Source organism: Mustelus asterias, chromosome 5 (genome assembly GCF_964213995.1).
Source record: "Mustelus asterias chromosome 5, sMusAst1.hap1.1, whole genome shotgun sequence".
Lineage (NCBI taxonomy): Eukaryota > Metazoa > Chordata > Chondrichthyes > Carcharhiniformes > Triakidae > Mustelus > Mustelus asterias.
Window position 1 is genome coordinate 140,345,394 of NC_135805.1, and position 23,701 is coordinate 140,369,094.

The following is a 23,701-nucleotide window of genomic DNA, read 5'->3' on the forward strand; positions in this document are numbered from 1 at the left end:
CAGTAAAGTTATTGATCCCTTCCTGTTCCGAACCTCCACCCACAGAGACTCTGTAGACAATCCCTCCATAGTGTCCATCTTTTCTGCAGCCATGACACCATCTCTGATCAACAGTGCCACTCCCCCACCTCTTTTGTCTCCCTCCCTGTCCCTTCGGAAACATCTGAAACCCGGCACTTGAAGTATCCAGTCCTGTCCCTGAGTCATCCAAGTCTCTGTAATGGCCACCACATCATATTTCCAAGTAGTGATCCACGCTCTAAACTCATCCACTTTGTTCACAACACTCGTTGCGTTAAAATAGACACATCTCAAACCTTCGATCTGAGCGCTCCCCTTCTCTATCAACTGCCTATCCTCCCTCTCACACTGTCGACAAGCTTTCTCTATTTGTGAGCTAACCTCTTCTCTCCCAGTCACTTCAATTTGATTCCCACCCCCCAACCATTCTAGTTTAAACTCTCCCCAGTAGCCTTAGCAAACCTTCCCGCCAGGATACTCAACACTTCCTCCTTTGATATAATGACGTTCTCGAGAGCGTTCACGCACCTATCCCTGACCTCAACATCTGTCATGTCCTTTGCCTTGGTGAATACCGATACAAAGTACTCATTAAGAATTTCACCCACTTCCTGTGGTTCCACGCATGACTTCTCTCAATTATCCTTGAGTGGGCCTACTCTTTCTCTTGCTCCTAATATATGCATAAAAGGCCTTGGGATTCTCTTTGACCCTGTTTGCTAAAGACATTACATGCCCCTTTTCGCCCTCCTAATTCCACGTGTAAGTTCCTTCCTACTTTCATTGTAACCCTCAAGGGCTTCATCAGTTTTTAGATGCCTAGACCTATCATATGCTTCCTTTTCCTTTTGACTAAGCTTACAATTTCCCTTGGTTCCCGAATCCATGGTTCCTGAATCCTGCCATTTCTATCCTTCATTTTTGCAAGGACACGCCTGTCCTGCACCTCATCAACCTATGCAGTCGATTAGTACCTTGCTAAAATGTTCTTCAAATGCTCAAAAGCCCGCAAAGCTTCAGGGCTTGACTACCACTTGCGGTTTCCCTATTACCTGACTGCTTCGCCATAAGGTGACTACATCCTTGTGCAGTTTCGGCCAATAAAACTGTCTTTGGATTTGGCTTCGGTTTTCTTTATTCCAAGATGTCCCCCTAACGCAATCTTCCGAGCTATCCTCAAAATCTCTTTCCTATACTTGGAAAGTAATACAATTTGGTGTACTTCTGCCCATTTGTTCTCTGCGCTAACATGGTGGTTGCCATTTTCTCATTAATATGTTCTCCTGTACAAAGTAACACTCGGGAATACATTGCGCTTCCAGTACTGAGTACGTTGTTTGGTAGAGTTGTTTTAATTTTTAGTTCAATCAATCTCTTTGAATTGAACACATCGGTCTCATTCTCTGTGTCTGTCTGTCTCAGTCTCATTTAGCTTGCTGAATATGGTATCAACTAACCTGATCTCACTGGCCTCATCCTTGGCTCACAACTCCTCCCTCTTTTGTCTTAGCTCATGAGCCTGGGATCGCATCGCTTCGCAATCCAGAATTCAAGGGATCACAGATATATATATATATATATATTTTTGGAAAGGGATAATTTCCATATAAACTGCGTGTGTTTACTAATTCATATATTAGTCCTATTTGTATTTGTTTTTCCTTTCATTTAATAAATAGTTTTTATTAGCTGTTACATGTTAACTGGGCTGGTTATTCTCACTGTGATTTCATGTGACTCCTCACACCATTCCAAAAAAAACTAAACACAACCATGAACCTGTATTTCAAGTTGATACGCCTTCACAGATAACATCCATGTGGTTCATAACAATGGCACAACCTCCACAATTTCAACTTTATTTCCTCCAGTCATCTATGATGTATCCATTTGGACTTAGTGACTTTCCTAATTTGTAGACCAATGACCTTTTAAATACTTGTTCTTTATTTTTATCCGACCCAATACTAATATTGCCCCTTCCTTTAATGTTACATTGGCAGAATTGCATTCTCTAGTGAAGACAGGTACAAAATTGCTGGTTCAGTAGCTCAGCGATACTCATTGCCTCTGCAATATCTCCTTTTTGCAGGCCCTATCTTTCTTTAACTGCCTTTTTACTAGTTAGGTATATATAAAATTTTATTTTCCTTTTAGCTGCTGATCTATTTTCATATTCTTCTTTGCCCCCTGTAGAAGGGGAATTCTAAGTTAGCAAAGAGGATAACATAGGGTTAGTTTCAATAACATATGGGGGAGGGGGGGGAAAGAGTTAAAATGATTTTTACTCAACATCATATGTGGATACTATTAACTGATAATGAAAAGTTTCATGAAATATAATAACATACCTAAATATTTTTAAATGAATCATGCTTTTAAATGTGGAAGATTTTACATTTAAGTAAAAAGGAACTTAATAATGATATATATCTTAAGAACAAAGAAGAACAAAGAACAATACAGCACAGGAACAGGCCCTTCGGCCCTCCAAGCCCGCGCCGCTCCCTGGTCCAAACTAGACCATTCTTTTGTATCCCTCAATTCCCACTCCGTTCATGTGGCTATCTAGATAAGTCTTAAACGTTCCCAGTGTGTCCGCCTCCACCACCTTGCCCGGCAGCGCATTCCAGGCCCCCACCACGCTCTGCGTAAAATACGTCTTTCTGATATCCGTGTTAAACCTCCCCCACCTCACCTTGAACCTATGACCCCCTCGTCACCACCGACCTGGGAAAAAGCTTCCCACCGTTCACCCTATCTATGCCTTTCATAATTTTATACGCCTCTATTAGGTCACCCCTCATTCTCCGTCTTTCCAGTGAGAACAACCCCAGTTTACCCAATCTCTCCTCATAACTAAGCCCTTCCATACCAGGCAACATCCTGGTAAACCTCCTCTGCACTCTCTCTAAAGCCTCCACGTCCTTCCGGTAGTGTGGCGACCAGAACTGGGCGCAGTATTCCAAATGCGGCCGAACCAACGTTCTATACAACCGCAACATCAGACCCCAACTTTTATACTCTATGCCCCGTCCTATAAAGGCAAGCATGCCATATGCCTTATTCACTACCGTCTCCACCTGTGACATCACCTTCAAGGATCTGTGGACTTGCACACCCAGGTTCCTCTGCGTATCTACACCCTTTATGGTTCTGCCATTTATCATATAGCTCCTCCGTAGTTAGTTCTACCAAAATGCATCACTTCGCATTTATCCAGATTGAACTCCATCTGCCATTTCTTTGCCCAAATTTCCAGCCTATCTATATCCTTCTGTAGCCTCTGACAATGTTCCTCACTATCTGCAAGTCCAGCCATTTTCGTGTCATCCGCAAACTTACTGATCACCCCAGTTACACCTTCTTCCAGATCATTTATATAAATCACAAACAGCAGAGGTCCCAATACAGAGCCCTGCGGAACACCACTAGTCACAGGCATCCAGCCGGAAAAAGACCCTTCCACTACCACTCTCTGTCTTCTGTGACCAATCCAGTTCTCCACCCATCTAGCCACCTCCCCCTTTATCCCATGAGATCCAACCTTTTGCACCAACCTACCATGAGGGACTTTATCAAACGCCTTACTAAAGTCCATATAGACGACATCCATGGCCCTTCCCTCGTCAACCATTCTAGTCACTTCTTCAAAAAACTCCACCAGGTTAGTGAGGCATGACCTCCCTCTCACAAAACCATGCTGACTATCGTTAATGAGTTTATTCCTTACTAAATGCGCATACATCCTATCTCTAAGAATCCTCTCCAGCAACTTCCCTAAAGTTTGTATTTCAGTCAAAATGTGAATGTGGCAAGATGTTAGTAATAATGGGGGCGATTTTACCATTTGCATTCTAAGTGCTGGGCAGACTTGAAACTGGGAGAGTTTCAGATGTGACTTTTAGGCCCGTTTTTAGTTCTCCCCATAAGCACTCTGCCTGTAAAATTTTGAGCACGTCAGATTCACACTGCAGAAGCTGGTGGGCTGGGCTTAACACGCCCGAAAGCCTACAGAGGGAGGTACTGCACATGTACAGGCCTCTGATGCTGCACATGTGCATTAGCAGTAACAGAGGTCTGACAGAAAAGAGGGGATTGTCAGGCCCCTGCTACTGCAGCTCCTCCCCCTACAGTCACGGGGGCCCGCGGCCCTGGATACAGCCCCCGCTGCCCAGATCGATCGCAGACTACCCCACCCTTACCGATTGTGGACCCACCGCCTCCCCCCACCGATGGCTACAGAGTGGCAGTGGGCCCTCTTCCTTCCTCCCCCCCACCAATCGCAGACCGCAGAGTGGCAGCGTGCCCCTTCCCCCCCATTAGCCCTGCCTGGCACTGCCAGGTGGGCACTGCCCAGGTGCCAGGGTGACACTGCCAGTCTGGCTGGCACTGCCACTTGCCTTCGGCCTCCCCGGGGGGGGGCCTCAAATTCCACCAGTGAGGTCAAGTCGACTGCTCCTTGTTCATGGGGAGCATGTCTATTCCTCGTCAGCGCAAACCTTTCCTGGAGAGCTCAAAGGGAGGGCTGAGCTTGTACAACTGAGCGCCGGGCTCAGTAAGCAGATGCAAATGCTCATTTTAATAGATTCAAATATATTAACCTGCGTCTTGCCCATTTCCGGCTAGGGGCTGACCGTGCCGGATATCCAGCGCTCGTAAACAGGCACCGATTGTGCTCAGTGCATTATGGCCCATTTTACCACCGAAAACGGGTGCAACGCAACAGTAAAATCGCCCCCAATGGATTCAAAAGCTCAACAAAATACAAGGTTTCAAATCAAAAACATAGAAGAAACAAATTATATCAAATAAAGAAAATGCTGACAGAAGCGTGGAAAAGTATCAGATTTCCAGACCCAGAAATCTGATACGATCTAAATTTTAACAACTTGCTGATGATAAAGCAAACATGAAATTTAAGAAATAAGAATGCCAAAAGAGGTTTAATTTGGAATTAGAACAAACCAATAAAGATGTCATTATATCGGGTAGTGTATTGCAATTGATTGAGACATTTGACATGATGAAGACTGACAATTTAATATGCAATAGAATTGATTTAAGCTAATTACGAAAACTTAGATTAAAAAAGGGTATAATAGTAATGAATTTTGGCACAAAGTTGAGATCTTTAGAAGCTTGTGGTACTCTGTACTGCTTGGCAAACTGAGGATCTCCCATCAGCTGTTGTTTTATGTCTATGTAAGTTTTTAAAAATATGTTTTTAATAAATCTTGGTAAGCTTTTAAAGTAAAGGATTTTGCCTTTGCGAGATTTAATTTTCAAAATACTCAGATTTTTTTTAAGGAATCCGACCATTCGAAAAATCCCCACTTCACCTCCAATTCAAGATTTTTCCATACTTTCTATACTCACAGTTTTGATTCTCCGCTGTGCTATGAATTTACAATTGTCACAAGCCTTATTTTTTTTGCCTCATATTAACCTCTGCATCTTTAGTCATTCATGAAGCTTGAGCTGTAGATGCCCTTTCCTCTTGATGGAAAAATGGCAATCACCATTCTTTAAAGGCTTCCCATTTTTCATCTATTGCTTTGACTGCCAACTTCCTCAGTCCAATTTTCAACTCACTGCTAGTGAGTGTTTTACAAGGTGCACTTGACTGCACCTTCCCTTTTCCAGATCAGTTCCCAAATTCTATCCTGCTGAAACATACCCCATTGGCTCACTTTGTTTCCCAAAACAAATCTGACACAGCTTGACTTACTCCTTGGGCTCGACACTGATCAAGAAAGTTCTCTTGAATACACCTCAGGAATTCTTCCCCCTTTATATTGTTAGTGTCGCAGTCTAAACTTGGATAATTGAATTCTTCCAATTATCACTACGCTATAATTGTTGTAAATTTCGGTAATTTTCCTACAAATTTGCTTTCCTGTCTCCTTCCCACTCCTTTGTGGCTAATAAGTATTCACCTAATAGTGTAATAGCTCTCTATAATTCCCAATTCAATCCACATAGATCATGCCTTTGACTCCTCTCCATGCTTTAATAGTTTGTTTTATTCTTGTGTCACTCCATTCCATTCAACCCTCCTCCATTTTTTCAATCCTAACTTGCCTGAATACCTTGAAGCCTGGAATATTAAGTTCCCAATTCTCCCTTCTTAGAAACAGGTCTCTGCCATTGGCACTAGATCATATTTCTTTGTGATAACTTGTGCCTGCTTAATTAATCCTATTTAAAATGATCAAGTTATTACTTTGACATTGTTTTTTTCTCAGCAAGTTGTTTCTTTTCTTCGCACCTTTTTTTTGAATTTCATGTTTACAACACAAAATACTCTCGCATGCGACACACTCCAAACCTTATCTTCCAAAATTTGCTCACTGGTTCCTTGAGCGAGAAAAAAATTGAAACGTGGCTCCTTACACAAGAAGTTTGGACAACCATATTCTAACACATTGGGGTACCTTCAAAGCATTTTTCCAGTTTACTCTCATGGCACAGGTGGAGGTTAACAAACAACTCCATAAGCTGCTTTGCTCAGCAGAAGTGATTAATAAAGGACAAAGCTGTAAGTTACTATAGAAAATTGCTAAACATCGATTGTTCAGAAAGAGATACCCAATTAAGTGAAGTGGTGTAAACTAATCATCAATTTTCCTGCTAATTTCATTTGCTGTGCATGGTCTATTTATCGCACTGCACCTCTCTGAATATACCCAGATCTCTTTCCAGCTTTGCAACTCTCTTAGTTTAGCCTCTTTTATCATTCCATCTTCTAATCTGTTAGTACTAACAAGCACCTCTCGATCACAGGGATTTCTGACGTTTATCCATGAAGGCTTTCCAGTTTCCCATGCTACTCTCTACTGTGTCAGACTGCAGCAACTTTTCTCTTGTTCAGACTTTCCTGGGAATCGGAATGCTTACAAGAGAACCTTTTTACTGTACATGATCTTTTCCTTCTCCTAAACTTATCTCCTGAATCAGTACATGAACTCGAGCCACAATTTCTTACTCTCCTCTCTTGTACTCCCTGCAGCCAATCCATAGCCCTCACCTCTTGTTCCTCATCTTGGACATCAGCCAATTTTTAGACTTGTCTATAGACTTTCCTGCTCCTCCCACTAAAAGCAAAATACTACAGATGTTGGAAATCTGAAATAAAGACAGAAAATGCTGGAAAAGCTCAGAAGGTCTGGCAGCATTTGTGGAGAGACAAACAAGCGTGAACATTTTGAGTCCGTATGACTTCCTCAGAGCATTTTGTGTTTATTTGGATATCCCGTACAAGATTATTTTTATATCCCCTCTTTGTAGCTTCCCTTTGTTTTTCTTTACGTCCCTTTCATCCAAGAATCTACTTTTTGTCATTTTATTTTTTGTTTCAGTTTTATGTTGTCTTTATGTTCTTGAGGGACAGTGTTGTCGAGGAGAGTACTGAGATGCAGGCTGTTGGACTGGATGGGATTGATGTGCATAAGGAGCAGGTGTTAGCAATTCTGGAAAGTGTGAAAATAGATAAGTCCCCTGGGCCGGATGGGATTTATCCTAGGATTCTCTGGGAGGCTTGAGAGGAGATTGCAGAGCCTTTGGCTTTGATCTTTGGGTCGTCATTGTCTACAGGAACAGTGCCAGAAGACTGGAGGATAGCAAATGTTGTCCCCTGGTTCAAGAAGGGGGGTAGGGACAACCCTGGTAATTATAGACCGGTGAGCCTTACTTCTGTTGTGGACAAAGTATTGGAAAGGATTATAAGAGATAGGATTTATAATCACCTAGAAAGGAATAATTTGATTAGGGATAGTCAGCACGGTTTTGTGAAGGGCAGGTCGTGCCTCACAAACCTTATTGAGTTCTTTGAGAAGGTGACCAAAGAGGTGGATGAGGGTAAAGCGGTTGATGTGGTGTATATGGATTTCAGCAAAGCGTTTGATAAGGTTCCCCATGGTAAGCTTTTGCAGAAAATGCGGACACATGGGATTGAGGGTGATTTAGTGGTTTGGATCAGGAATTGGCTAGCTGTAAGAAAACAGAGGGTGGTGGTTGATGGGAAATATTCATCCTAGAGTCCAGTTACTAGTGGTGTACCACAAGGATCTGTTTTAGGGCCACTGCTGTTTGTCATTTTTATTAATGACCTGGATGAGGGCGTGGAAGGATGGATTAGTAAATTTGCAGATGACACTAAACTCGGTGGAGTTGTAGACAGTGCGGAGGGAAGTGGCAGGTTACAGAGGGGCATAGATAGGCTGAAGAGCTGGGCTGAGAAGTGGCAAATGGAGTTTAATGCTGAAAAGTGTGAGGTGATTCACTTTGGAAGGAGTAACAGGAATACAGAGTACTGGGCTAATGGTAAGATACTTGGTAGTGTGGATGAACAGAGAGATCTGGGTGTCCATGTGCATAGATCCCTGAAAGTTGGCACCCAGGTTGATAGGGTTGTTAAGAAGGCGTACAGTGCGTTAGCTTTTATTGGTAGAGGGATTGAGTTTTGGAGCCAGGAGGTCATGCTGCAACTGTACAAAACTCTGGTGCGGCCGCATTTGGAGTATTGTGTACAGTTCTGGTCGCCGTATTATAGGAAAGATGTGGAAGCGCTGGAAAGGGTGCAGAGGAGATTTACCAGGATGTTGCCTGGTATGGTGGGAAGATCGTATGAGGAAAGGCCGAGGGGCTTGAGGTTGTTTTCGTTAGAGAGAAGAAGGTTAAGAGGTGACTTAATAGAGGCATACAAGATGATCAGAGGATTAGATAGGGTGGATAGTGAGAGCCTTTTGCCTCGGATGGTGATGGCTAACACGAGGGCACATAGCTTTAAATTGAGGGGTGAGAGATATAGGACAGATGTTAGAGGTAGGTTCTTTACTCAGAGAGTAGTAAGGGCGTGGAATGCGCTGCCTGCAGCAGTCGTGGACTCGTCAACATTAAGAGCATTCAAATGGTTATTGGATAAACATATGGATGATATTGGAATAGTGTAGATTAGAGGGGCTTTAGATTGGTTCCACTGGTCGGCGCAGCATCGAGGGCCGAAGGGCCTGTACTGCGCTGTAATGTTCTATGTTTACCTCTTCAGTGATCCATGGTTGTTTCCTTTTTAACATGTAGAGCTCCAGCCCCTAAGTTGATTGAATATCACATTTGCCGGAATGGTCTGGTTGGGCTGAATGATCCATTTCTGCGCTGTTTATTACGTGTGATTGCTTTTTTTAACATCTCGCACGGATCTTCAGTCCTTTCACCTATTTTTGATCTGCTCAGTTTTCTGTACACAGTTTTAGTCAAACTGCATTGAAGCCTTGCTCAAGTCTAGAATCTATTTCTCCCTTACAAATATCATATTGAACTTGATCACATTATGATTGCTGATAGGTAAATATTCACTGTTAGGCTGTTAAGTAACAGTGGATTATTACTCAATATAATATGCCATGTCCAGCTGATGGGTTGAGGACATGTTGTTGTAGAAAACTATTCTGAACACGCAGAAGTTGATTAACCTTCTGACATGTGCTAGTATAGTTATTCTAATCTATATAAAGCTAAAATTGATTAAAACACACTGACTTTGATACGTACGCTTGTCTAATCTCAGCATTTATATATTCCACAATCCATAGCTTCCACTAGATGGCCTATACACAACACCTACTGCAATCTTAAATCCTTTTCTATTCCTTAATTCTACCCTTTAAGCCCCCACTGTCTGCTTATGTGATGACTTCAGCCAGGCTAATGAGGTTGGCTTGCTAGAGTACGAACAATCTGATGAGTCCTCGAAATGTTTTGTTTGAACTTCAGTCCCACGCTCCTGATCTACGGGCACCTGGTGCGGAGAGGGGCGGGTCAAGAGGACGACCACATCATGAACCTGCTCCTGGGCCTGGCGAGGCGCGCCATCAACAGGTCCAGACAGCAGGCGATTGACGGGGTCGTCCATCCTGACTGTCCGCCCCTCTACCGCGGCTACATTCGCGGCCAGGTGTCCCTGGAGAGGTAGCATGCAGTGTCCACGGGTGCAGTTGACATCTTCCGCGCCCGCTGGGCACCGCAGGGACTGGGGTGTATTATCGACTCTGATAATCACCTTTTGATTAAATGTTTTAAGTGCCCTTTCGACTTTGTTTTTTGTTCGGGTTGTTCCCCCTTCTTTTGGGGAGCTGCCCCTTTTAATTTGTCCCTTAGTTAATTTGAGTTAGTTTATTATGTTGGTACCTAAAAGAGATACCTAATGAGTCCTCAAAATGTTTTGATTGTACTTCAGTCCCATGCTCCTGATCTACGGGCACCTGGTGCGGAGAGGGGCGGGTCGGGAGGGCGACCTCCTCGTGAACCTGCTCCTGGGCCTTGCAAGACACGCCATCAATAGGTCCAGGCAGCACGCGATCGACGGGGTCATCCATCCTGACTGTCTGCCCCTCTACCGCGGCTACATTCGCGGCCAGGTATCCCTGGAGAGGGGACTGGGGTGCATAATTTGATGTTTTAAGTTTCCTTTTGACTTTGTTTTTTGTTCGAATGGGCCCCCCTCCTTTTAGGGAGCTGTCCCTTTTATTTTGTCCCTCAGTTAATTTGATTTAGTTTATTTGGTTGGTATCTGAAATACCGATGAGTCCTAATTGATGATTAAATCAGGGAGCCTCGTGCTCCCTATTTAAAGCAGGTGTGTCAGACTCCCAGCCTGCATTCAGCAGCGAGCAACTGGAGAGTTGGTTGTGTACAGATGTATGGTGTAAATAAAGTAACTTGGTGACGGGACTTTCGCATCTGTGGAGTTATTACAGCTTACCTATCCTTAAATCCTCTTGTCATTGAAGTAATTGGTTTATTAAACTTTAAATTGAGACACCCATAATCTGTATTTTTTTTACATCTATGTCTGTGTGTGTGTGTGTGTGTGTGTGAAATAAATAAAGATTTGTGTTAAGATTTTAATTCTGAGCATTCTGGAAATTAGAGTATTTGGAATCTGGAACTGGTCTCAAAAACTTTATGTTACGAGTTCAGTGGCTTCAAAGTTCTAGCCCCAATGAATGTTTGCAATCATTTTTGGAACATGGCCCAACCCTACATTTGAGCAGAAATGGTAGCTCTCAGTTAGCTAACAAATCTGATGGCAGTAAGTGGAGAGAAAAAAAAATTTGAACAAAAACTATTTCTAAGCACATTCATTCCCAATTAGCTCTGCAGGTTTGATTTGACGGCATCTGTATCAGGGACATTCCTTGTCTGTAGATGCTCAAGGCAGGAAGCTTTGTGTTCTGATTTCATTACAGAATGACTTGCTAATCTGCAGACAGTTGATAAACACAGTGCGGCAAGTGGTGTTAAGTAGCATATCAAGTTGACCCAGGATGATTGTTGTCATATACAGATTTTTCTTCATAATTTTGGTTGCTGACTATTCCAATATGCCCCAGCTGGCGATGGCAATTTCATCATCAAGTGAGCTAATACTAACTACACTGAGGCTGCCATGGGAAGAATGAAAAGTAACATCTTAGATAGGCACCATCTTCTTCTGACAAACATACCCTGCTGTGCTTACTCCTGGAATAAAATGACAACTGTGAATGTGATTATCAACTTCTGCCTTCTTCCCAATAAATGGACTTCATGGAACTGACCTTGTGGCATAAGCAGGTTGTACTTCATGAGGATTGCGTCGATCAGACCAAAAAAATAGCAGTCTGTCAAACTTTGGTTCAATATCAGCAAACTGCAATTTGCCTTCTGGAAAAATTCGAAGAAGACCTCCATTCACCTATCAAAGCAAAAGAAAACTTTAGGTACTAGAACTCATTAGTGCACTATGAACTCCTGGATGCAAAGCAAATCATCACTAAACATTTCTTAATATTTGAAGTTTGTATAATTTTGGTGCATTGCATTTACTAAGGACAGATGACTTTTCCAGTGTCGCAAATTTCAGTTGGTTACTTCAAAATTACAATTGTTTATGTCCATTCATCATGAGATCTTAACAATAAGAATGGGAAAAGTCTAAACTTACGCATTCACAAAGAACCGAAAATCCCTCATCCATTAATTGTTTCTTGGATTAATTCAAGCTTTTGCCTCCACTTGCAGTCCAACAAAAATCAAAATTTCCATATTTAAACTTTGCAATTTTACGTAGCTATGGAGTCTATTCTTTTTACTCCATACAAAATACAAGGGAGAAGTGGAAATCTCTTTCGATCAGGAATTAGTAGAGATAAATTGTTTTTATGGTGGTGCAATATATTTAGACTGCTAATGTTACAAAGTCATGCTATATAAAAATGATTGTTATCATTGGTTGGAAATCATTACGTTTTAAAAGTACTAAAACAACAAGCTCTTAAGATGGCCTCCAGGAGTCAGATGACTTTGGTAACCTTTGCACAGACTCAGAATGACCTCACGTCTCCAGAAAGTTCTTAACTGAATTACCCCGGGAGGGGTGCCCTCCCCTGAATGTCTGTGCTGCACTTAGCTGAAACTCAAAAATTCAGACTCCGTGGCCAGGATTTTCTGGCCCTGTCATTTTGGGATGTGGCGGGCCAGTCAAAAGTCCACTGACTTTTGGTAAGCCTGGTAGATCCTAGCATGGTGGTGGGGGAAGTGACAGAAAATCCTACTCCATGTCTGAGTGACTCTTAGAGACTAAAAGAGGAACCTGTTCATCATTAAGAGTGAACTGCCACCATCCATTCCCCCAAAGGCTTCTAACTGTGAATCATTTATGTGAACAATGGAAGTATTGGTGTCATATAACCGAAACATGACTTCAGGTATCAAATCTTAATTATTCCAAGAACCAGAGAGAAACAGGCCAATCTGGAAACATATATCACAGAAGACCCGTGTAGGTTTCTCTCCATCTATTTTTACACGTCTGCTTTTTTTTTGACGATTCACATGCTGCAGGGAGATATGTTTTTTAAGGACTCAACTTGGCAGCTGCTGTCTCCAGAAGAACATCCATCTATATCTTTATTCATGCCGAAACTAGAAGGACCATCAAGGTCAGCTTGGACCCACCCAAGCTATCAAACTATAAGAAGCATTTCACTTTAATCTTTATTAGACTTTAAAATATCACTTAATCTATCCTCCCACTTGGTAATCTATTTTTGTATGCGAGAACCTGTATGTGTGTGTTTAAGTGAATGAAGGTTGGAGCTTTATTATTTTTCTTAAGTATAATAATCATGATACTCTTCCTTTTCAAATAAACTCAAGGAAAGCTATTTGTGCCTTTTACAGTCACAGCATGTAAAGGTTAAACAATCACTGAAAAGGCTGAAGAGGGAAAGTGGGGAGTCATTCCACATCTCCTTCCCTGATTGTAACAGTTAATAATGCAGTATTCCATTGAATTAAAATAGAATTGTCAGTTCTTAAATTAATCAGCTATTTTAGCTGGTAATAATGTCACTATGGGTACTTAAACTTTTTGTTTGCTTAACTGTTTCAAAGAAAAATACATTATAACAAAACAAATACTTAGTTCCTTGCTGTTAGTGGCCAGTTCTGAGCAAGAAAGCATCAGTTTCTGTGGGCATTGGAAAATTCATATATTGTAAATGTATCTTATTCTGAAAGATACATTTCAAGACCATGGACTACATATAAGGAAGAGAGAAAAGTCATTCGATCAATCCAAAAAAACTGTTAACATTCTTTAAAAATTCACTTTACTTAGAGAGTGTGCCCCAACTGATTGCCATTCTTCACGGCAAAGAATTTGCTGAGAATTTATGCTGCAGTAATGCTGCATCTACAGTGTATGCCATTACAGTGGCATAAATTTTCCAGCAAATTATTGTGGAAGTGATGCAGGCCATTAAAGTTAAAGTTTATTTATTAGCCACAGGTAAGGCTTACATGAACACTGCAATGAAATTACTGTGAAATTCCCCTAGTTGCCACAGTCCGGCGCCAGTTCAGGTCAATGCACCTAACCGGCACATCTTCCAGAATGTGGGAGGAAACCAGAGCACCCAGAGGAAACCTACGCAGACACGGGGAGAATGTGCAAACTCCACACAGACAGTGATCCAAGCCGGGAATCGAACATCGGTCCCTGGCACTGTGCTGCCCTAACTGGTCTGTGCCAAAGTTTCCTGGGACACTTTGCAATCACTGGCCAAATAACTGATCATTCAATTTTCATCACTCCATCCCACTTATAAAATCAATCTGTGGCACAATGCTGCTCTGATCGTCGCTGCCATTTAGGCTGAAGCAGAAGTGCAAGTGCAGAAGTAAATCTGCAGCATGATTCATTGCTCAAAGATTGCTTTTCCTTAAGCATAGATAACTTCTACTGAACTTTGTCAATTTATTTAGATAATGTAAAATAATTGGCTTTTATACACACCAGCTGGCTTGCTTTTTGTGAAATAGAATCAAAATTTTGATAGCCATTTAAAGTTTGTACCCTTTCACTTTCTGGTTCCTTTTTACAGTTTCAGGTGGTATTTCAGAACATCAATTTATTTAAGGAATTATAATCATTAAAGACCAAGCAGCTGCACCTACTCTGAATTTAAAGGCAGCAACATTTGAGAAAAGATTTCAATGTATCCTACAGATCTTGAGTTTTGAATGCAGTATGTGCACTTGGAAATGAATTTGGCACCAATATCTGAAAGCCAGGCATCTCCAAGCACAGCCACACATTCACTGTTCATATTACATCAGGAATCATATTTCCATAGCTTTACAAAAAAAAATAATTTAAGACTTATGGTGGCTTTGCAAAATGCGTCTCAAGTCAAGTATGTGTTTTTATAAACTTGTGGCCGGATGGCCAAAGGCGACGGCAACTGTGACAATGAGAATAGTTAAGAGCTACAATCATGCATGCTGGGAGTTTTAGCCAAGTTGTATTAAATATAGATGCATGTCACAGAAGACTTCAGCAAGTCATGACCTGTCCTGGGAGATGTGACCTGACACTTCCTGTGTTGACCAAATAAGGATGGTTGTTTGGACTGGTGCCAGATATCTAGGAGCCATTGATTCCATACAATGGTGAAGCTCCGTAACTTACATGAAAATTGGGATAAACATTTGGGAGTTCTTTACGAGTCAGTCCACTGGCCATAATCAAATACTTGTGATCAGTTTCCAGTGGTATCATTAGCTGAGTGCCAGAAAACTTTCTGGAAGATTGTGCAAAGTTTAGGATAAGAGAGGTACTTTTGCATCTTTGGCCTCAGTGGAAGTTGAGAATCAGATCTGCATCATGTGCCCTGAAGACAGCTTCAGAGAAGGACGAAGGATCAAGAGGAAGATTCATATCGATGGGGCAAACCTGGCCAGTTCACCTGGAGTAGTTTTCTTTTTGGTCAAAACTTAAAGTTAAATGAGATAAAGTTAAACTAGAGTTAAAAAATTTAAAGTTAAATAAGTTAAAGTCAAGGCTGAAGTTAAATGAATTAAATTGAGAAAGTTAAAGTAAGTGTTTCAACGAATGTAGACTTATATTGAATATTGGTACCTAAAGTGTTAAATTAAGAGAAAGGTTTTGTTTAAGTGAAATATGAGTTGACACTCAGTCTAATGTCCACACATTACTACGGTAGGCTGACAAACAGCATATACAATTGATTAGATCAGCCTTTGATCATCAATCCCAATGATATTTGCCCAACAAATTGGCAGAAATCCAAGATGGAAACTGTGCCAACCTCTATGGAACCTGAGTGAACAGGGCCAAGCAACTATGTACATTGTTGACCAGATGGAAGGCACGTGAAATTAACATGACACGGTGAGCAAGGAAGTGCAAGTTAGAATGATAATCCAGTGTAAAGTAAAATAGATTATGATCCCTGTAGAGAGCATTAAAATTTAAATGGAAATTCAAATGCAGTGCTTAACTGAAAGAATCATATCACAAGATTTCACACTTTTAAATAAAAACATACTTTACTGTGTACAGCAAAATTAAACCAAACAAGCACTACCAACTTAACACTATAGCATACTAAGACTTGGATATAAATCTAGTTCCCCTTTTATTTCCTAATTTCACCAAAGAGTTCTCTTATACCGCGGGTCTCCAAACTTTTCAGTACGAGGGCCACATCGTATATTTTACATTTTCGGGGGCCAAAGAAAAAAAAATTAGTTTTACAAATGAATGAATAAAATTTAAATGAATGAATAAGTTTTATTTGGATCATCTTTGTAATCAGCATGATATGATTCAGAACAAAAGAGAAATGTGACAATTACAAAAAAACAATGCCATGCTTACACTGAGAAATGATATATAATGAGTAAAAATGTCAAACATTAGCAAATGCTCTGACAAAATAATCAATTACTTAACTGCAGATGAGAAAAGCAGAGTATTTATTTTTTAATTAATTTTATTTACTGAAATTTTACAAATGTTTCCTTGAAATGAGAATTTGCCCAATTTTGTGGCACACAATAAGAAAAATAAACACGCCCCAAGAAAGAACTTCAGTAAAACAAAGCAAAGAAATTCAGAATAAACTTGAACCATTAATGAAGGTCAAACAAAAATAAATTCAGTCTGCACCTTTCTACACAATTCTGGCAATTGGAGTTTTCAATCGTAACCAACAAATCATGAAGTTTTGCACAAGATTAATGGGAATGATGGAACTGCTTTTTTAATTTCAAAATATTGCTGAACTGAGGTTTCAAGCTTGAGGAGCCAATTATTAGAATGGATTTCAAATGCTCATCAGATACATTTGCTCGATACTTGGACTTGACATACTTCATTTTTGAAAATGTTTGTTCACAGACATACGTTGTACCAAAAACTGATACAAATCCACAAGCAAATCGCTTCAAATTTGGAAACTGCTCAGGCTGCAAAGATTTATAAAATTGGATCAGATTTTCTTCTTTATACTTCTCTTTCAGCATGTCATCTGATTGGAGATCAATAATTTCCATTTAAAACTGACTAGGGAGTGTTTCAACATTGCAGCCAAATGGATTTTGAAACAGCTTTATTTCATCTGTGTTTCCATCAAGATCAGAAAATCGTTCCTGAAATTGTTTTTGCAAATCCTTAATGATTTCTGTTGCAAATGAAGAAGGAAATTCTGCTTCACTTTCTTCATGAAATTTTTCACAACATGGAAAATGAACCAAGTTATGAACTTTCAGCTGTCCTTGAAATAGCATCAGTTTTGCCCTGAATCATAGAATCATAGAAACCGTACAGTACAGAAAGAGGCCATTCGACCCATCGAGTCTGCACCGACCACAATCCCACACAGGCCCTACGCCCATATCCCTACATATTTACCCACTAATCCCTCTAACCTACGCATCTCAGGACACAATTTTTAGCATGGCCAATCAACCTAACCCGCACATCTTTGGACTATGGGAGGAAACCGGAGCGCCCGGAGGAAACCCACGCAGACACGAGGAGAATGTGCAAACTCCACAGACAGTGACCCAAGTCGGGAATCGAACCCAGGTCCCTGGAGCTGTGAAGCAGCAGTGCTAACCACTGTGCTACCGTGCCGCCCAACCACTGTGCTACCGTGCCGTGCCTTGACATGTGCGAATAGATCACAAATCAAATTTGTTTCACCTTGCAACTTCAGATTCAATTGATTCATATGGCCTGTCACGTCTGCAAAAAATGCCAATTTCCAAAGCCAGTCAGTGTTTGATAAAAGTGGTTCAGGTTGATTCTTCTCTGTGAGAAAGGAATCAATTTCCTCTCTGAGCTGAAAGAACCGTGATAGAACTTTTCCACAACTAAGCCATCGAACTGCTGTATAATAAGGCAAGTCACCGAACTCAGAATCAGTTTCTTTCAGAAAATCACGAAACTGGCGATGATTAAGCCCGTGAGATCGAATGAAATTCACTGTTGAAACAACAGGTTTCAGAACGCAAGACATATCCACATATTTTCCGCACAATGCTTGTTGATGGATAATGCAATGCAGAAACATGGGCTTTGAGAATCCACCAACCTCACAAGAATCATAGAAACCCTACAGTGCAGGAGGCGGCCATTCAGCCCATCGAGTCTGCACCAACCACAATCCCACCCAGACCCTACCCCCATATTCCTACATATTTACCCGCTAATCCCTCAAACCTACACATCTCAGGACTCTAAGGGGCAATTTTTAGCATGACCAATCAACCTAACCCGCACATCTTTGGACTGTGGGAGGAAACCGGAGCACCCGGAGGAAACCCAAGCAGACACGAAGCGAATGTGCAAACTCCACACAGACAGTGACCCAAGCCGGGAATCGAACCCAGGTCCCTGGAGCTGTGAAGCAGCAGTGCTAACCACTGTGCTACCATGCCGCCCAAGCGGCATTATACAAGCTATACATTATATACATTGTATACATTATACAAGCTTTTGTGATTTGTCCAACCAAACCTTTCTTCACCCCAGACATGTTCTTTCCTCCGTCAATTGTCACGCATTGCAGTTTATTCCACTCCAGGTTATATTCTAACACAGTTTTTTGCAATTCTTTGAAGATGTCTTCTCCAGTTACTGTGCTGTGCATGCTATGGACTGATGCTAATTCTTGTGTCACATTAAATTCACTGTCGACACCACGGATGAATACTAGGAGTTGTGATGTATCACACACATCAGTCGATTCATCAAGTGAGAGAGAATACAACTGAAAATTTCTTGCTTTGTCTGCAATTTGATGAAATATATTGCTTCCTATATCCTCAATTCTACGAGCAACAGTATTTGGCGCAACACTGATGATTTTGAACAGATTTGCTTTTTCTGGGCATAACTCTTCCACTGCTTCCATTATACATTCTTTGATGAGATCTCCATCAGTGAATGGCTTTCCTCTTTTAGCAAACACATAAGCTAGATTGTAACTGGCCCTGGTTAAAGCTTCATTTTCAGTTATCTTCTGCGTAAATAAAGCTTGTTGGGAAAGCAACCTGCGTTGCATTGATTCAAATTTTTCCAAACGCTGTGTTCCTGTGAATTGGGAATAACTTGGTTCATGTTTGGTCTCAGAGGCCGACGTACATTGTACTCCTTCAAAACTGCAACAGTTTCATTGCATATGACACACAAGGCTTTATCACCTGCTTGTACAAAGAAGTACTTTACACCCCATTCTTCATTAAACAGGCGGCACTCACTGTCCACTTTTCTTTTTTCCTTCCATAACTGAATTGCCGCCATCATTGTCATTATTCTCGCTCATTTCAGACAGATGGAGCTTACGGATTGGATAAAGCAGCTGTCACTCAGTCAATGCAGAGTGGCAATTGGATAACAGATGTCTCAATTGCTGATTCGTTTAATGAACTGTCAGTCACAGGACGGCAGCTCTGATTGGACAATAGGCCGGTAAAGAGGGTGGGGATTCTAATGGGTCCATCAGACACCATGCAGAGCGGCAGTAAATGTCTGGCCTGTGGCTTCCGTCCCCGCGTCCGGATCCTGATCAGCAGAGGGGTTCCGGACGCGGGAGTATTTTCGGCAGCGGGAATCCTGTCCCACCGCACTGGCTGCGGGCCGGATGTAGCCCGCTGCGGGCCGGATGTGGCCCGCGGGCCATAGTTTGGAGACCCCTGCCTTACACCATTCAAGATTTTGCTGGTTCACTCACTTCTCTTTCTAGAATCAAACCATGCATTTCACATCTCTCTGACATTCAGTTTGATTTCTCCTCAATGCTCCAGCTATTTTCTGAGGTTCGAAATTTCACAGGGATCCTCCACTTAGCTTTTGGCTAAACAACCTTACAACTTTTCTTCAAAAACCTCATGACTACAGACCTCTCAGCTCAAGCTTGGACTGTATTTACACTTATAGACTTTTAAACAGAAACACTCCTTTTGTTCTGATGGTCCTTTGCTGTTGTTTGCACTGCTTCACAGCTCTTGGCAGACCATTGGTCCTACAGCTGTTTTACAGCTCCTGGCAGACTCATTCTCTCTCAATGCCTGAATATAAGCAGAACTGCTTGTTTCCTGTGAGCAAAGGAACATCTTAACCCCCACAGCTCATCGCCATTGCAACATAGCATACTTGGAATATTTACAATTGATGTGTAAATCAACCATCCTTTAAACTTCAAGCAACCCTTTGATTCTGTGACCCACGTGAATACTTTCTCTCTCTAATGGGTTAGAGCTTTCCAGACTTGCACACAAACAACATATGAACTAGGAGCAGGAGTATGCCATTCAGCCCTTTGGAGCCTCTTCCACCATTAAGGAAGGGAGTTCAAAAGACTCATGACCTTCAGAGAAAATATTTCTTCTCATCTGTTTCAAGTGGGCAATCTCTTAGTGACCTCCCCAGTTCTAGATTCTCCCACAAGGGGAACCATCCTTTCTACATTGACCCTGTCAAGTCCCCTCAGGACTTTACATGTTTTAAGTGTTTTACTCTTCTAAACTACAGCAGATATAAGCCAATCTTTCCTCATAAGACAACCCATCATTCCAGTTATTAGTTCAGTAAACCTTCTCTGAACTGCTTCTAATGCATTTACAACCTTCCTTAAATAAGGAGACCAATACTGTATACAATACTCCAGTGTAGTCTCATCAATGCTCTGTAAAACTGAACCTTCCTACTTTAATTCCCTTGCAATAAATGCTAACATTGTATTATCTTTCTGAATTACTTGTTGTACCTGCATACTAACCTCTTGTGATTCATGTACCCAAATCCCTCCGTATCTCAGAGCTCTGCAATCTCTCACCATTTAGTTAACGTATTTCTTTTATATTCTTCCTGAAAATAGACAATTTCATGCTTGCCCATTTGCCAGATCTTTGCCACTCACCTAATCTCTCTACATCCCTTTGTAATCTTTTTTTTGTGACTTACTTTCCTATTGTGTCATTTAGCAACCATCCAATCAATTCATTCATTCAAATCAGTTATTAAATTGTAAAAAGTTGAGGACCCAGCAGTGATCCCTATGATTTGCTAACCAGAAAATAACTCTTCTATGCATGCTGTTTCCTGCTCCTGGCCAATCTTCTATCCATGCTCAAGTGTCACCTCTACACAAGCTTTCATTTTCCACAATCGCCTTTGATGTGGAACCTTATCAAATGCTTTCTGCTCATTACAGATTCGTGCCTACTATTTCTGTCCAGCCTATGACTGATTGATGACTAATTTCAAATTAAAACTCAAGAAGTTTGATCATTACTCAAGTAACACTAATTAAATTGCAAGTTTTTGACTTAGTCTTTTTCCCTTGCTCGATCAGATTAATTTAAGAAATGCTGTAATGCAAAGACAGTTGGGTAGCTCAAGGTCCATTTTAAGCAAATTTACTACTTCACAATTTCAGGCCAACTCGTTGCACTACTCCTCTGTCTATTTCCCCACAACTCTACAATCTTTTTTCCACTTCATATACACACATCCAATTCTCTTTTGAAAGTCTGCTTCCGCGACACTTGCAGGCACCTGTACATGCCGGAGCGTGGTCTGGACATCCAACGATCTCTGAAGCCAAACCGCAGCCCGACAGCGACCCGGAACGCACAACCACGCAGGCCCATCCACCTACGCAGGAACCTCAAACAAGGCAACAAGTTCTCCATCCACACACCGACCAGAACGAAGAACATCATTGGACGCACCTATACACTTAACACCGCATACTACTCTCACTGTCTCCCAGGTACGAAAAGAAGCAGTCGCTCCAGGAAGTGTGGTAAACGTGCAGGACAGCAGGAGAGAGTGAAATAACGTGGTCCCAAGACGTCCCTCGCCAGCTTACTTCTTGCAAATCTCCAAACTCTGGAAAACAAGCTAGATGAACTTAAAGCCAGACTCACTTGTCCAAGAGAACTGAGGGACTGCTGTGTGCTCTGTTTCACAGAGACATAGCTCACTCTTGCTTCACCGGACTGTGCCCTACAACCAGAAGACTTCTCAATCCACGAATGAACCACACAGTGGTCTCAGGCAAGGCTAGGGGAGGTGCGGCCTGCCTCCTAAGCGACACCTCATGGTTCCTAGACGTAGCAACACTGGTAAGTTTCTGCTCGCCAGATCCAGAATATCTGACGCGAAAATGCTGCTCCTACTACTACCTTCCATGGAAATTCACCTCTGTTATCCTGACAGCTGTTTACATTCCACCCCATGCAGACGTGAAGACTGCACTGGACAAAATATACACCACTACAATTAGCCTTGAGACAAAAGATCCCGAGGCCTTGTTCATCGTGACCGGGGACTTCAATCAGGCCAAACTCGAGCATCCTACCAAGATACCACCAACACGTCTCCTGTTCCACCAGACGCCCAAACATCCTAGACCACTGCTACACAAATATCAAACATGCCTACTGCTCTATCGCTCGCTCACACTTTGGCAAAATCAGACCACAAGGCTGTGCTCCTACTCTCAGCTTACAAGCGAAAACTGAAACGGGAGAATCCATCAAAGAAAGTCGGCCAATGTTAATCTGAGGAATTGGATGATCTCTTACTGGACTGTTTAGTCAGTAGACTGGTCAGTATTTAAAATCTATGCAACCAGTCTGAATGAGTATGCCATGACAGTAACTGACTTCATTAGTACGTATGTAGAAGACTGTGTACCAAAGAATTAAATCCGTGTATTTCCCAACTGGAAACCATTGGTGAACAGGCTGAAGTCGAGGTCTGAGGCATTCAAGTCAGGTGACCCGATACAAGAAAGTCAGATATACTTTAAGGAGATCCATCAAAGATGCCAAAAGACAGTATCGGACCAAGCTAGAGTCCCAGGCTAGTCACACAGACCGCAGCCGACTATGGCAAGCTCTGCAGGACATAAAGGCTACAAGATGAAAGCATGTAAAATCAGCAGCACCAACGCACCCTTCCCTGACGAGCTCAATGCACTCTATGCCCATTTTGAGCAAGAGGTCAGCAAGAGCACAGCAAGAGCACACCCTCCAACTCGGAAGCTTCGGACGAACCTGTATCCGAGGTCACCATTACAGAAGTCACACAGTCTTCTACACACTTACTAAGGCTCCCAGGAGCAGCATCCTTGAAGGTCAATCCATGGAAAGCGACTGGCCTGGATGGAGTACCCGGACGAGCACTCAGAGCCAGTGTGGATCAGCTGGCAGGGGTATTCGCAGACATCTTCAACCTTTCTTCACAACAATCTGAGGTCCCTATCTGCTTCAAGAAGATGACCATCATCCCGGTACCAAAGAAAATCCAAGCAGCGTGCCTAAAAGACTATCGTCCAGTGGCTCTAACATCCATCAATATGAAGTGCTTTGAAAGGTTAGTCATGGCACGAATCAATTCTGGCCTCCCAGATTGCCTGGATCCACGACAGTTCGCCTACTGCCACAATATGTCCACAGCGGACACCATCTCCCTGGCCCTGCACTCAACCCTGGAACACCTAGATAACAAAGACACCTATGTATCGACTATCACTCAGCCTTCAACACCATTATTCCTACAAAACCCATCTCCAAACTCCGTGGCCCAGGGCACGGCTCCTCCCTCTGCGACTGGATCCTGAACTTGCTAACCCACAGGCCGCAATCAGTCAGGATAGGTAACAACACCTCCTCCACGATCATCCTCAACACTGGTGCCCCACAGGCTGCGTCCTCAGCCCCTGACTATACACCTTATACACCTATGACTGTGGCCAAATTCCCCATCAACTTGATTTTCAAGTTTGAAGATGACATCACCGTCATGAGTCGG

At 42.1% G+C, this 23,701-nt stretch overlaps 1 protein-coding gene across 2 annotated transcripts in view; it reads right to left on the minus strand.

The window, feature by feature from the left end:
- egln1a (egl-9 family hypoxia-inducible factor 1a) overlaps positions 1-23,293 on the minus strand; it is a 60,304-nt gene extending 37,011 nt beyond the window's left edge. Inside the window, exons 1-2 of one of the 2 annotated variants that reach the window (XR_013497799.1) lie at positions 12,933-12,959; positions 11,622-11,758 (exon numbers count right to left, since the gene is read on the minus strand). Coding sequence is in view for 1 of the 2 variants with exons in the window: in XM_078213416.1 (XP_078069542.1) it covers positions 11,622-11,758; positions 22,996-23,016 (158 nt within the window). In the remaining variant the exon portion in view is untranslated. Of the gene's footprint in view, positions 1-11,621; positions 11,759-12,932; positions 12,960-22,995 lie in introns of those variants that run through there. The other variant, XM_078213416.1, reaches the window with a different exon arrangement.
- Between the last annotated feature and the right edge of the window lie 408 nt (positions 23,294-23,701).